Consider the following 12950-nt stretch of genomic DNA (forward strand, 5'->3'; position numbering starts at 1 on the left):
GGCCTCATTACGACCCTGGCGGTAATCCGCCGTCATTACCGCCATGGCGTAATGAACGTTAACACCGTGGGACGATGGCGTAAAGTGCGCCATATTAGGACCCATCGCGCACGAGCATTACGCCATGGCGGTAATGTAAACAGCGCCATGGCGGTAATGCCCCCAAAACGGCACCTACCGGCATCGTATGCGGCGCAAGGTGCACCACCGCCACCGCCGTACATAGCGGTGACCGTAGTTAGCGGTCACCGCAATTAGCGGTGACCGTAGATAAGCGGAACCGGAAGTAGCGTCACCGCGGCGGAACGGGAAAGAGCACGGCGGCCATCTTTAAAAACACAATCCATTGCCATCCTCCGAAACCACTGGACATCCGAGCCTGAGACCCCGCCAATACCGGCTTCAACCTTCTACCTGCAGGAAGATGCCTAAAGTTTTGAAAAAAGCCTGTGACCGCCAGCGGCAAGACCGCTTCTCCAGAGAGGAGCTTACCATTCTAGCGGAGACCCTCCAGGAGAACGCTGCAGTGGTATTCTCCAACCAACTGACAAGACCGGCCATATCCAAGAAGAAGGCCATATGGGCACTGGTAGCTCAGCGGGTCAGTGCCGTGGGAACAACACCCCGCAATGTCAAACAGTGCCGCAAGCGGTGGGACGATCTCCGGCTCAGAGTCAGGAGCATACTATCAGCCAACATGAACCTGGCAATGGCAACTGGGGGAGGATCGGAGTCCCCTATAAAATTGCAGCCATGGGAGGAAATCTGTGCCTCCACAATCGGAATGCAGAGCATTGAAGGAGTAGGAGGAATGGAGAGAGGAGCCCCGACATCGGGCGATGCAGGTAGGTGGCTCAAATCAAGGCATGCAAATCTCACCTAAGTCCATTCATGTGAAGTACAATGTTGGCCCATAGTGTGAATGCAACACATCAGCAGGAGACTGCCCACAGATACATCCGATCTGCACCCTGTACACATGCAGCACGCACACCCTAACTGCAGGCACCCACATACCTCCATGCTACTTCCACACAAAAGGGAGACAACTTTTTTCCCCTGCATGAAATGTGCCACATGTACTAACTGATGAGATGCCAGTCGCCACAATGCCCGGCCAATGTCCGCAGACCCATCAATAACACTCTCCCTCCTCTGTCCCACCACAGGCTCAAATTCCGACCTTGAGGAAGAGGACACCACAGCCTCCACACCCACCAAGAGGGCCAGGCCAACTGTGCCAACGCCACAACCCTCCACCTCTGTCGTCCCGAGGAAAACACCACAGCAGGCAAAATCCATGCAAGGGAAACAGGACAGGGCACAGACAGCCACCCCAGCAGGCAGTACAGCAGCAGCAGCAGCAGCAGACATCACACCAATCATGCCCACAGAAGCCACAGCCTCTGCTGCAAGCAGCACAATTGGGGAGACTGCTGCCATTGCTGCCTCCTCCGATAGCGAAGCAGGGATCTTTGAGGAGAGTGATGTCAGAAGCCCCACAGGCCACCCTCATTCCCCCTACCTGTCCCTAAGCAGCCCGCATGCGGATGCCACACAGGGTCAGCCAGAGGATGACGATTGGCCAGCCACTCCATCCCCGCTGCAGGGGCAGATCAGCCCAATGGGAATACCACTGCCATTAGCCATGGGCCAGAATTCCAACCATTCTCTGGAGGCGATTGCCACCCGGCAGCAGCAACTTTCCTCGCTGCTCGAAGAACATGTTGCTGAATGTGGGGGGTCAAGTGCAGCAATGGAGAAATGTGCTGAGACTGTGAAGGCAGCTATAGAGTCGTCCACAAAGGACATCTGCGCGGAACTAGCTGCTGTGCGGCACGCCATCACTGACCTTGTGCAGACAATACGGGCCATGCGTCCAAATGAGCAGGCAGGATCCTCCTCGGTTGCCAGCTCGACACCGAGCAGCCCCATCCGCCGATCGGGGAGGAACCTCCGCAGCACAGGCAGGGGTGCCCCGGGGGCCAGTGGAGGGGGCTGCCAATAGTGGCCGGACAGTGTAGGAATCCTACTACTGACACTGCTGCACAGACCAACTCACACCTTTGTTGGGATTCCAGGGGGGGGGGGAGGGTGGAGGGGGGAGTGGGTGTGTTGGGGTGTGCAGGGGGGTGGCGGGGTGGTGTGTTGGGGAGTTAAGGGGGGAGTTTGGGGGGGTGTGTGTGCAGGGGGGAGGTGGGAGGTGGGAGGGGGTGTGTTGGGGTGTGCAGGGGGGAGGTGGGAGGTGGGAGGGGGTGTGACACGACAGTTCATAGTTCAAATACACTTTTTTCGTTTCAAAAAAGGAAATGTGTGGACATTTTCATTGCGTATGTGTGCTTTATTGGTGTCCAGTCCTCAGTGTGCATGCCCCAGAGTCACACAGTGCCCCAAGTGCAGTCTCCATGCGATGAACACCAGCCGTGTGTGCTAGAAGCAGTGGTTGATGATACTTTGGCGCATGGCACGCCCCTCCTGTGCATCGCCTCCTCCATGTGGTGGCGCCCCTTCTGCACCCTCCTCATCCTCATCCTCATCGTCAGGTGGTTGCAGTTCTGCGTCAGGGGGCAGGGGCACATTCCGTCTGACGCACATATTGTGCAGCATGACACATGCCATGACGATCTTTGCCACCTTCTCATGGCCATACAGGAGTGCCCCACCAGACCTGCTGAGGCTTCGGAACCGTGCCTTCAGGAGGCCGAATGTCTGCTCTATGACCACACGAGTACGTGTATGTGCACGGTTGTAGTCCTCCTCGTGCTGGTTCTGCGGGTTCCGGACTGGCGTGAGGAGCCACCTCTTCAGGGGGTAGGCTGCATCACCTGTATGTAGGCGAGAATGTATGTGTCAGTCATGTTGTCTGATCAGGAACATGATGTCCCACCATGGCTGGCATGGAACTGTTACCTTGGCTCACTTCTACATGCACTAATTGATTCACACTATGCAACCAGTATATGCTCATTGCTGCCATGGCCTGTTTTGCATGCCATCACCCTATGTATGCAGAGGGGTTTTGTGCATTGTGAGTGGCCTTCCTCTGTATCCGTTCTCTGTGTTACTCACAGCCAGGTGGAGTATGCATCATCCCCCCCCCCCTTTCAGCCAGGTGGAGTATGCATCATCCCCCCCCCCCTTTCAGCCAGGTGGAGTATGCACTGGTACGTCATTCCCATGCCCACTTCCATGACATCGCACTCACCGAGTAGCCAGGATCTTGGGCCTGCATGTCGCTCCATGTAGCGTGGTATTGTGGAGTTCCTCAGGACCATGGAATCATGGGTTGATCCGGGGAATCGGGCACAACAATGTGTGATGATCTTGTTGGAGTCACAGACCATTTGCACGTTGACAGAGTGGAACTGTTTCCGGTTGCGGTACGGTACCTCCATGGCACGTGGAACCACCAATTCCACATGGGTGCAGTCGATGGCACCAATGCAACCGGGTATGCTGGCTAGTGCATGGAAACCCACTTTGGTGTTTGCAATCTCCTGGGCAGTCCGTGGTAATGAGATGTGGTCGTCTGTGTGCTTGAGGAGGGCATCGAGCACTTGGATGAGTGTTCGTGAGAATAATGGTTGTGAAATGCCATGCAGGTGCCCCACTGTGTGCTGGTAGGTGCCTGTGGCCAGGAAGTGGAGTACAGCCACTACCTTCAGTAGGGGGGGGATGGCGGTTGGACTTTCTATCATGCTGACGATGTCGTTGTGTGTCATGTCTACGATGGCGGTGATGGTGTCCCTGTCCAAACGGTACAGGGTGTGGATCTGCTCAGCAGTGAGGTTGTTTGGATTGGCTCTGATGCGTGGGATTGGGGGCTGCCTGCGTGGTGGCACTGGCTGTGCTGGTGGGGCTTGCTGGGCCTGCCTTGCCCTCCTTCTCCTCCTGCGTCTCCTCTGTGCTGCCTGTTGTTGTTGTTGTTGCTGTTGCTGTTGTAGTAGCACATGCATTGCTATCAGGTCCTCCAGCCCCAACATTGCTAGTCGTATTGGCATCATTGTGGAGTGTGACTGGGTGTGGGTAGGGGTGGGGTGTGCTCTTTTTATACTCCCCTGAGTCTGTATTGCCTTCACCTGTGCTGTTTCTGTGCACCTGTGGCAGCTGCATTCACTTGAATTGGCCCTTTACGGTTGGTTCGCGATGGCGTTATTTGCACCATGGCGGTAAGGTACTTAGCGGCCTCATTGATGGCGTTAGGTGCATGTCCGCTTGGGTCGGCATTTGCGTGCCTTTCCGCCATGGCGCTAAGTACGGTGTGGGCGGTCGCGTGCGCGCACCCTTAGCGCAGTTTGCGGCAGCGTTAACTACGATGCCGCTATTGGCATCGTAGTTAACGGTCACGGGTCATGATCGGACCTGGCGGAAAACGATGGCGGTAAGCATTTACCGCCATCGTTTTTCGCTTAGCGCCAGGGTCGTAATGAGGCCCAGTGTGTTAGTCCATAGATAGACATGGTACTTGTGCTTAGTGAAAGACCGAGCTCGCCCCACTCACACCCCATCTATACGTGAGAGAAATATCAATCTGTGCTGAAGAATGCGCAACAAGCTCACCCGGAACTATCTGTCGCGTATTGGCATCCACGCTACAAGCCCACCTCTACAGTTGCACATTGTGGAGCACACTGTCACCAAACTTCCTTACCATAACTACCAGGAACTTCCCAACAGGAGCAGACAGCCAACATCGTCATGCAGCTATGGCCATAATAAGCAATACTTGAACAGGCTCGCCTCACCACACAATGTATCGAGGGCCCATGCAGCCGCTACTACTCCACCTGCGCTACCTGCATCTGAAACTATGACGGCCATTAACGCCATTCCCATCACCGACCATGCAACTTCCACCTGCACTCTCGCTAGTCCCACAACTACTGTAACCACATGTCATTGCCAGGTACCAAATGTTAACCCTTGCAATAACTGCACAAAATGTTGATCACTGCATTAGCTTTGCAGAATCCTGCTATAACGCTGCACAAAATGTTAATCACTGCATTAGCCTTGTACCCATTGCTGACTTCTACTACAACGCTGAACAAACTATTGATCATTGTATTAATCCTTTACCCATTGTGGATTACTGTAATACCACTGCATAAAATGTTGATCACTGCACTAGCCTTGTACCAATTACTGATTCCTGATATAATGCTGCACAAAATGTTGATCACTGCATTAGTCCTGCACCTATTGCTGATCCCTGCTATAATGCTGCACAGAATGTTTTTCACTGCACAGCCTTGTACCCATTGCTAATTCCCGCACTTCTGCACCCTCACTAAAAGCACTTCAATTGAATGAAACTAACACCTTTACTGATCAGCAACTCAACATTACTGTTACCCACAACAGAGCATCTCCTATAACCAACCTAAAGTGAAATACCACGCCTAAAAGTACTCTTAAACTTGCTCTGATCAATGCTCGCTCACTCCCTGTCCACGCCCTAGATATCCATGACCTCTTAACGGTGAACGACATTGATGCCTTAGCTATCACTAAAAGATGGCTTCATGTAGCCTCAGGCCCGGCCCTAGCTTTGGCCATACACCCCTGACTACACAATTTTTAGAAGTGTTAGAGCCATCGCTGGAGGTGGAGGAACTGCCTTCATAGCAAAAAAAAACTACACATTAGGCAACTTAACACCTCGCTCAACGAACCTTGCGCCATCCTATCGCTAAAATTAATCATCAGCCCGAACCCCACCAACACCATTACTATCCACATAATCTTCTGAACTCCCGGTGCCAACAACACCTTCGAAGAAGACCTCCTACAGACACTAGGTCACAGCCTAGAGCTCTCCTCACAAGTAATCCTCCTAGGTGACTTTAACCTCGGACCAACACATTAGACACATACCCCATTGTTCTATGCGAGGTGGGACCTTGGCTCTAGGATTGCCTGATATGGTGAGGAGCACTTGATGTTCTATGATAGTGAAAACCTTTCAAGAAAGAAGCAATAGGTGCAGGGCCAAACAACTTTTTCTGGATTCTTTTTCTGGATTGGAATGAGCTTGCTCAGTATCAGTGAAGCTTTGACTGTCATATGAGACAATCTTCCAAGAGATGTCTGGACTTGGTCCATGCTTCATAAGGGTCGCACCGAGGGCAACTGAACCAATGATCAGTTCAATTCACATCGATTTCAATGTTTAATGCGAGTTGCACAGCTTTGAGTACAGACTTGCCTGAGAGTGTTGTCATAAGATTCTTGAGAAGTGCCAAAGATCAGAATGTAAGCACTGTAATAAATGCAATCTGGAACATGTTGGCAGACTGGGAGTGTCTCCTCCTGAAACAGTTCTCCATTTGAAGATTCCTCAAACCTAAACTGGTGGTATCTTTGAAGAGCTTCGAGAGAAGCAGATGTTGTGATGTAATGGAACACAGCATCTTACTCTAGATGGTACTAACATTTTATCTGATCCAGTTTAGATTAAAGAAAAGAAGCTGCGCTGAGACTATACATGATTTGGGGTTTAAATGTTGCACAGTTTTTATGGCCTGGTTTGGCATGTGCATGTCCACACAGATGTTTATTTGACCATTTCCATGTCTTATTCGTATTGACATGGACCCACGAGCTATTCCCTCTTTTGGGTTCAAATATGTCCTGGCCAAGAAAAGAGGCAAGCTAGCTTCAATTTGCTCCGGATTATGAAATGGTATTCCTTGATAGTGTTTGGGAAGTGGATTTTTGGCATTGTATTCTGCATCCTTGTAGGTTCCATAGCCCATGAAAAAATGAGGGGTACGTGTTTGGTGTTGAAATCATTACCTGCAGTTTTAGCAACATGCATAAGGTGTCGCTTGTTATAAAGGAGACACGTCTGCTTAGTTGACTTGAAAGTGAGGACACAACCACTGCCCACTTCAGGACTGAGGACGAGATTTTCAAAGTCGACCTACACAGCACTGGCGGCTAATGAATATTTTATTTGACAGGCGTACATATTACCCCCAGATATTGAGGTACGACTCAGTGTACCGAGGGGAGACCAAACCAAACAAGGTGATGCATTTTACAGCACACTTTAAGTGAAAACTTGCTATAAAGCCAGGCAGGTAACTCAATGAAAATATCGAATAGATGCAAGTCACCATTAGTGCAGAGCAGCATTTCTCAACCCCTATTGATAATGCCTTACCCACAATATGTGCCAGTATGAAAACATTTTCATGCTGGCTGTGCCAATATATGCCAGTATTCCCATATAAGAACCTACTTATGTTTGCTTTGCACATAATGCCATTAATGATACTATAAGAAAACATGTCAAAGCTGGTTCTGCCAATATATGGCAATATCCCCATGTAGGAACATTTTCCTGTTGGCTTTGCTATTAAATTGGCAATGCCACAATAAGAAAACATGTCAAAACTGACTGCACCAAAATGCCAGTCTACCCAAGAAATGACAGTTATCACGCATACTTTATCTAGCCATGAAGTAACACATGTCATGCTTGCTTTATCAAAAATGGGCAGTAAAAAAGGATGCCAGCACTGCATCATTTTTTACTGGTCATATTTTTATTTTGCCATCATATTCACCCCAAACCCCATCCCAAAATCAGCGTCCCGGCATGGCACAAACTCACAAGTGCACACCACATACTTCCACAAAGCATTCGCTTGTGCACCCATACACCATGCACCTACTCATACATACTGTGGCAAACTAGAGAAATGACTCGGACTGAGGTATGTCAGGTTTAGGATGTTTTATTTAAATAAAAATAAAAATGCCTATCTAATCCTACTTCTATGAGGGAAATTCCAAGCCTAACACACTCAAAAGTAAGGGTGCTCGTCAAAGTCCAAAGAAATAGTCCTTAGTCCAAATCTTATTAGCTAACAGGTTCCTACCACTTAAAAGAAAAATAACACAAAGAAAGGAGGCCAGAGCAATGTCTTCTACCTTTGGGTTTCTTCCTGGCCCAATCGTCTGGATCTCTTCTCAGTAGGTTTTTAAAAGTTTGTCAGTTTCTCGTAGCACAGTTGACAACTTTTTATGTATTCCTCTCGCTTCCTTCTCTCCAGGGAAAAAAGGTTTTCTTAATTCAATTAGGTTACTGCAATAAGGTTCTCTCTTTCCAGGAAGAAAGGTTTTCTTTATACGATAGCCCTATTTCCGACTTGGTACTTTACAATGTCCTGATTTGATGCTTACTAACTGGAACCCTCCAGGTCCGCTCTTTCTCCAGTTAAGACCTTCCCTCGGTTTCTCAGGGCTCTCCATAGCCCTCTGTCCATCTGATAGGCTTGCTTTAGCTTGGCTTAGATCCACCCATTTGGGTTTATCAGGCTCGAGTAATCCTTGTGGATTTCCCATACTCAACTCTTAATGACAGTTTCCCAGGACTCTCCAAAGCCTTACGGCTCTCGAATATGATTGTTTTAGTTTGATTTTGCTGGGGTGTCTGCCCAGTGTCACTATTCGGTAAATCCAAAACAGGATTAACAACAGTCTTTTGGATTCCTGTGTAGGTGGTTACCATGCTCTGGAAAGGGGGTTCTTTGCAGGAAGTGGAGTCCTTGTCCAAAGAGATGAGTTACTCCCAGTGAGGTTCCACTTGCCCAGACCCATAGGGAGGGTCTTACTGAGTGGGCCCACCATCATAGCCTCAAAGGGGCTGCACCCCTCTGGTAGAAGGTACTTAAAGTCCAGATTCATCACAATACACACACCTAGCATCTACCCATGCCTCATACACTCACCCATTCATTCACAAACACACACATAAATAACGGATTCTTCTTACCCCGGTCTGGATTCTGCTCCTCGTCAGGGACCAACCTCCCAGGAAAAATGGAAGTCTTCAGGATCCTGTGCTATGTGAACAGGAACTAGGAAGCAATGAGAATTTACGGGTTCCTGCACAATTCATGCAGGAGCTACAGCACTCACACATCACCACCCCAGACTGTCTGAATGCGTGGGGAGAGATGGGAACACTCCTACACACATTCAGAGTTGCGGTTCCACAGCCTGAACCGCTAACTTCAACTGTGGTTCAACTTCCAATAAGTCACGATCAACAAGGCTACTGCCTGTCGGAGCTTGGAGGCCCCATTGCTTCCTTTGTCCCCTGAAGGAGCCGGAGCTCCTTCTCCACTGCAGGAGCAGTGGCACACTTAGAGGTACCCCTGAGAAGTACCTAGATTGATGCCTGACCCTGCAGCACCCTGAAATCCAGATGCGCGACGATGGTAAATCACCCCCCGAATTTACCACGTTCCGATTCCCATCCTCATCCGCTCCTCTGGATGGCCCCACCTTGCCCAAGATCACCATATATATTTTGTTTTCTATCCACTGTGCATTAATTTGCACCAGCGGCCACGAATGAAAAACCCCTTCCAAAATGGCCGCCGCCATCTCATCTCGGCAATCACTGTGCTGAAGCACTCCACTTACCCTCTGCGCCGATCCTGATTGGACCACCAGACCTACATCTACAGCCAATGACGAGCCGGTAGGCTCGAGCCGGCACTTCCAATAAGGCACGATCAACAAGGCTACTGCCTGTCGGGAGCCTGTCTGGAGCTGGATGGACTTTGGGGCCCCACACAAACTCTTACACCCGGTAAGAACACCAGCGGTCCAACAGGCACACGCTTTTCCTGCGCCCTGCAGCCCCGAACCAGCACTGTTCGGGCAGAGAGCGCCCGTTAGAACCTATAACTTTGTCCATGTACTACACGGCAGGATCATTGCATGTCACGCGTACTGCCTCATAATCTTTGCACCCGCTCGTATTGTATCCTTTATGTCACATTGCCCGCAATAACCTATGAGCTTAACTAACAATATAATGGCACCACGTGTTAACTTTCTGTGATCATATCGAACATAATCAATTACGCTCACCTTGATCGCTTGCAAACGCTTACTGACAGCATTGTTATGTTCTTCACGATCATGAGCATAAATACTGCACGGCAGTAACCCGCGCCTCGCTAATACCAGTCTTTTATGCATATACACCTACTCCACCGCTCTATATAGCTCTGTATCTTGCCCCACACGATTCCAGAGAGCTGTGCATGCCTGAGCCACTAATGCAATGCATACCAGCCTCCCATGACTCTCCAGCCTCTAATAACCCTAACAGTAGTGTCTAGATATGGACACCCATCTCTAATACAACTATCTGTGCACTCAGGGTTACTTGACTTTAGATACATGCGCCTTAGGGGTCATTGTATCTCTGTATACTTACACATCTGGACTCCTTGTTCATCATAACTATCTATGTATTCGTGCCTACCTGAATTGAGATATCTGTGAAAATATAATGCTACTCACTGACTATGCATCTTGATGTATTTTAGGCCTCCTGCACAAAATCGAATTTGCCTACTGTTGCTATGAGGTCGCACTGCTTTACCTGCTTACTGTAGTTTTTAGGCCTCCTGCATAAAATCGAATTTGCCTACTGTTGCTATTAGGTCGCACTGCTTTACCCTTTTAGGCCTCCTGCACAAAATCGAAGTTGCCTACTGTTGCTATTAGGTTACACTGCCTTACCTGCCTACTGTTGTTTTAGGCTTCCTGCACAAAATCGAAGTTGACTACTGTTGCTATTAGGTCACACTGCTTTACCTGCCTACTGTTGTTTTAGGCCTCTTGCGTAAGTTGAATCTGTCTACGACTTCTCTAGGCCACACTGCACACAATGATGCCCATAGCCACCAGTCAGCTCCCCCCCTCCATCACCTCGTGGCTCACCTTCCTTATCATACACTCTGCCCTCTGACTACTCACTACACTCCCCCATCCAAAACAAACACCACTAAGTCCAGCCACCACTACCTCTCATCTCAGTGACATGGACACATCACGACAAACTCACCCATCACTAGCAGACAAATCCTTTTCACCACCATACAACACAACTATGTATAGACTGGAAAGACTCAGAGCCCATACATTGACTGCTGAATACAGCATTCAACCCCTTCCTACAGCACTCAGAAACAATAGACTAGGCTCCCGCTCTACCTACAAACTCACCCCTCGCACCGAACCCACGAACACACGCAAGCAACCACCCCTCAATCACGTCAGGCCATACACCGCCAATACATTCGACCCACCTAACTCCACTTTCTTCAACACCTCCACTAAAAACTCACAGACTCCTCACATTAAATGTACTCTCATTAACGTACGCTCCCTCCCAGCGCACACACATGAGATTCACGACCTCATAACCGACAACATCATTGACCTACTAGCTATCACAGAAACCTGGCTTCACGAAGATTCTTGCCCTGCTATCGCACTTGCTCTACCACCAGGCTTCTCCATCCTTAGACAAGATAGACTAGCTCGAGTAGGAGGCGGAGTAGGCCTCATCTACAAAGAGAGCCTCCACCTTCGATTTATCACTCACCCCTGGACCAGCAACTCCGACCTTCTATCTTTTAAACTCACACTGCCTCCCAATAGCACCATCAACTTTCACGTATTATACCGCCTGCCAGGCCTCCCCATAGACTCTCAAGAATACCTCTTACAAATACTTGGCAACAACCTCAAAAGCTCCACTAAGACACTACTACTAGGAGAACTCAACTTAGGATTCAATAATGAGAAAGACAAACATGCTGATACCCTGCACAAGGAACTCAAGGACCTAGGATTCACCCAAAAAGTATTAAGTTCCACACACTCCAAAGGTCGCATCCTAGATTGGATCACGGACCATAACTGCCACTCTACCATCACCTCTAACATCACCCTACCCTGAACTGATCACAATTGCATCAAATTCGCCTTACCCATCGCCATAACCTGCAAAACTCTCCCCCCTGCTACTGCAGCACAAATGAGAAGCTCCAAGAAACTCAATGAGGACAACCTGCGGCCCCACCTCAATATCCCTGAACTAGCACTCCCCTTCGCCAATGACCCCAATACTCTAGCAGACATCTACAAGAATGTTATCACTAAAGCCATTAACGAGATAGCACAACTCAATGCAAAAAAGAAAAGAAATCGCTATACGCCAACTCATGGTTCACGGAAGAACTACAGTCATTGCGCTCATGTAAAAGAGCAGCACTGAAAAATTGGCAAAACAATCCAAATGACAGTACCAAAAATGAGTTCAACTCAATCTCCCTCCAATACAAAGCAGCCATCACCTCAGCCAAAGCTAATGCTTTCAACACATGCATCGCCAAATCGCACTCTAAAGAAATCTTCTCCATTTTCAATGAGCTCATCTCCCCACGCAACACACCTGTTTAAATAGTCAAAGACGAAGCATGGTGCAAAGCATCCAATCTGCCATGTTACACAAAATTGACCTCCTCCAACAGAAAATCAAGGACCACTGGAAAGCCCTACCTCCTCAATTGGGGACCAAACCTACCAATACTACTCCCGTCTGAACCAATTCCACCAAACCTAACTTCTCTTTTAGGGACATCACTGAACAAGAAGTTATAAACGTACTCAAAAACCTCAAACCCTCTCTTTGTAAAGGGGACATATGACCACCTAAGCTCATCATGTACTGCACTGACCGATCTGCACCCCTCTTCATGGCATTCATTAATGCATCTTTCAAATCAGGCATTATCCCTGACAGCCTCAGAGAGGGTTGGATCCGCCCTCTTATAAAAAAACGACTCTCGACCCTCTTCAACCTAATAATTACAGACCGATAACCACAGTGCCATTCCTACTGAAATTACTGGACATAGCTGCTCATAGCCAAATCCAACACTTTCTGGAAACCCACTCCATTATAGGGACCAGGCAATCGGGATTCCGGAAAGGACAGGGCACTGAAACAGCCTTGGTGGATCTAAAAAATCAGATCACCCAAATCATGGACAAAGGCAAGCCAGCCCTACTGCTTCTCTTAGATCTCTCAGCAGCTTTCGATCTGGTCGACCACAAGACTCTAACAT

General features: G+C 49.0%; 1 protein-coding gene across 1 annotated transcript; it reads left to right on the forward strand.

Annotated features, from left to right (window-relative positions):
* The first annotated feature begins 247 nt into the window (after nt 1-247).
* On the forward strand, nt 248-12097 carry LOC138487429 (nuclear apoptosis-inducing factor 1-like). Its single transcript, XM_069613978.1, has 3 exons — nt 248-845; nt 1170-1961; nt 11853-12097. Exons 1-3 carry the CDS (start codon nt 425-427, stop codon nt 12095-12097), a joined length of 1458 nt encoding a protein of 485 aa, XP_069470079.1. The 5' UTR covers nt 248-424.
* The last annotated feature ends 853 nt before the right edge of the window (nt 12098-12950 follow it).

Source organism: Ambystoma mexicanum, chromosome 9 (genome assembly GCF_040938575.1).
Source record: "Ambystoma mexicanum isolate Mex_15411 chromosome 9, UKY_AmexF1_1, whole genome shotgun sequence".
Classification (NCBI taxonomy): Eukaryota; Metazoa; Chordata; class Amphibia; order Caudata; family Ambystomatidae; genus Ambystoma; species Ambystoma mexicanum.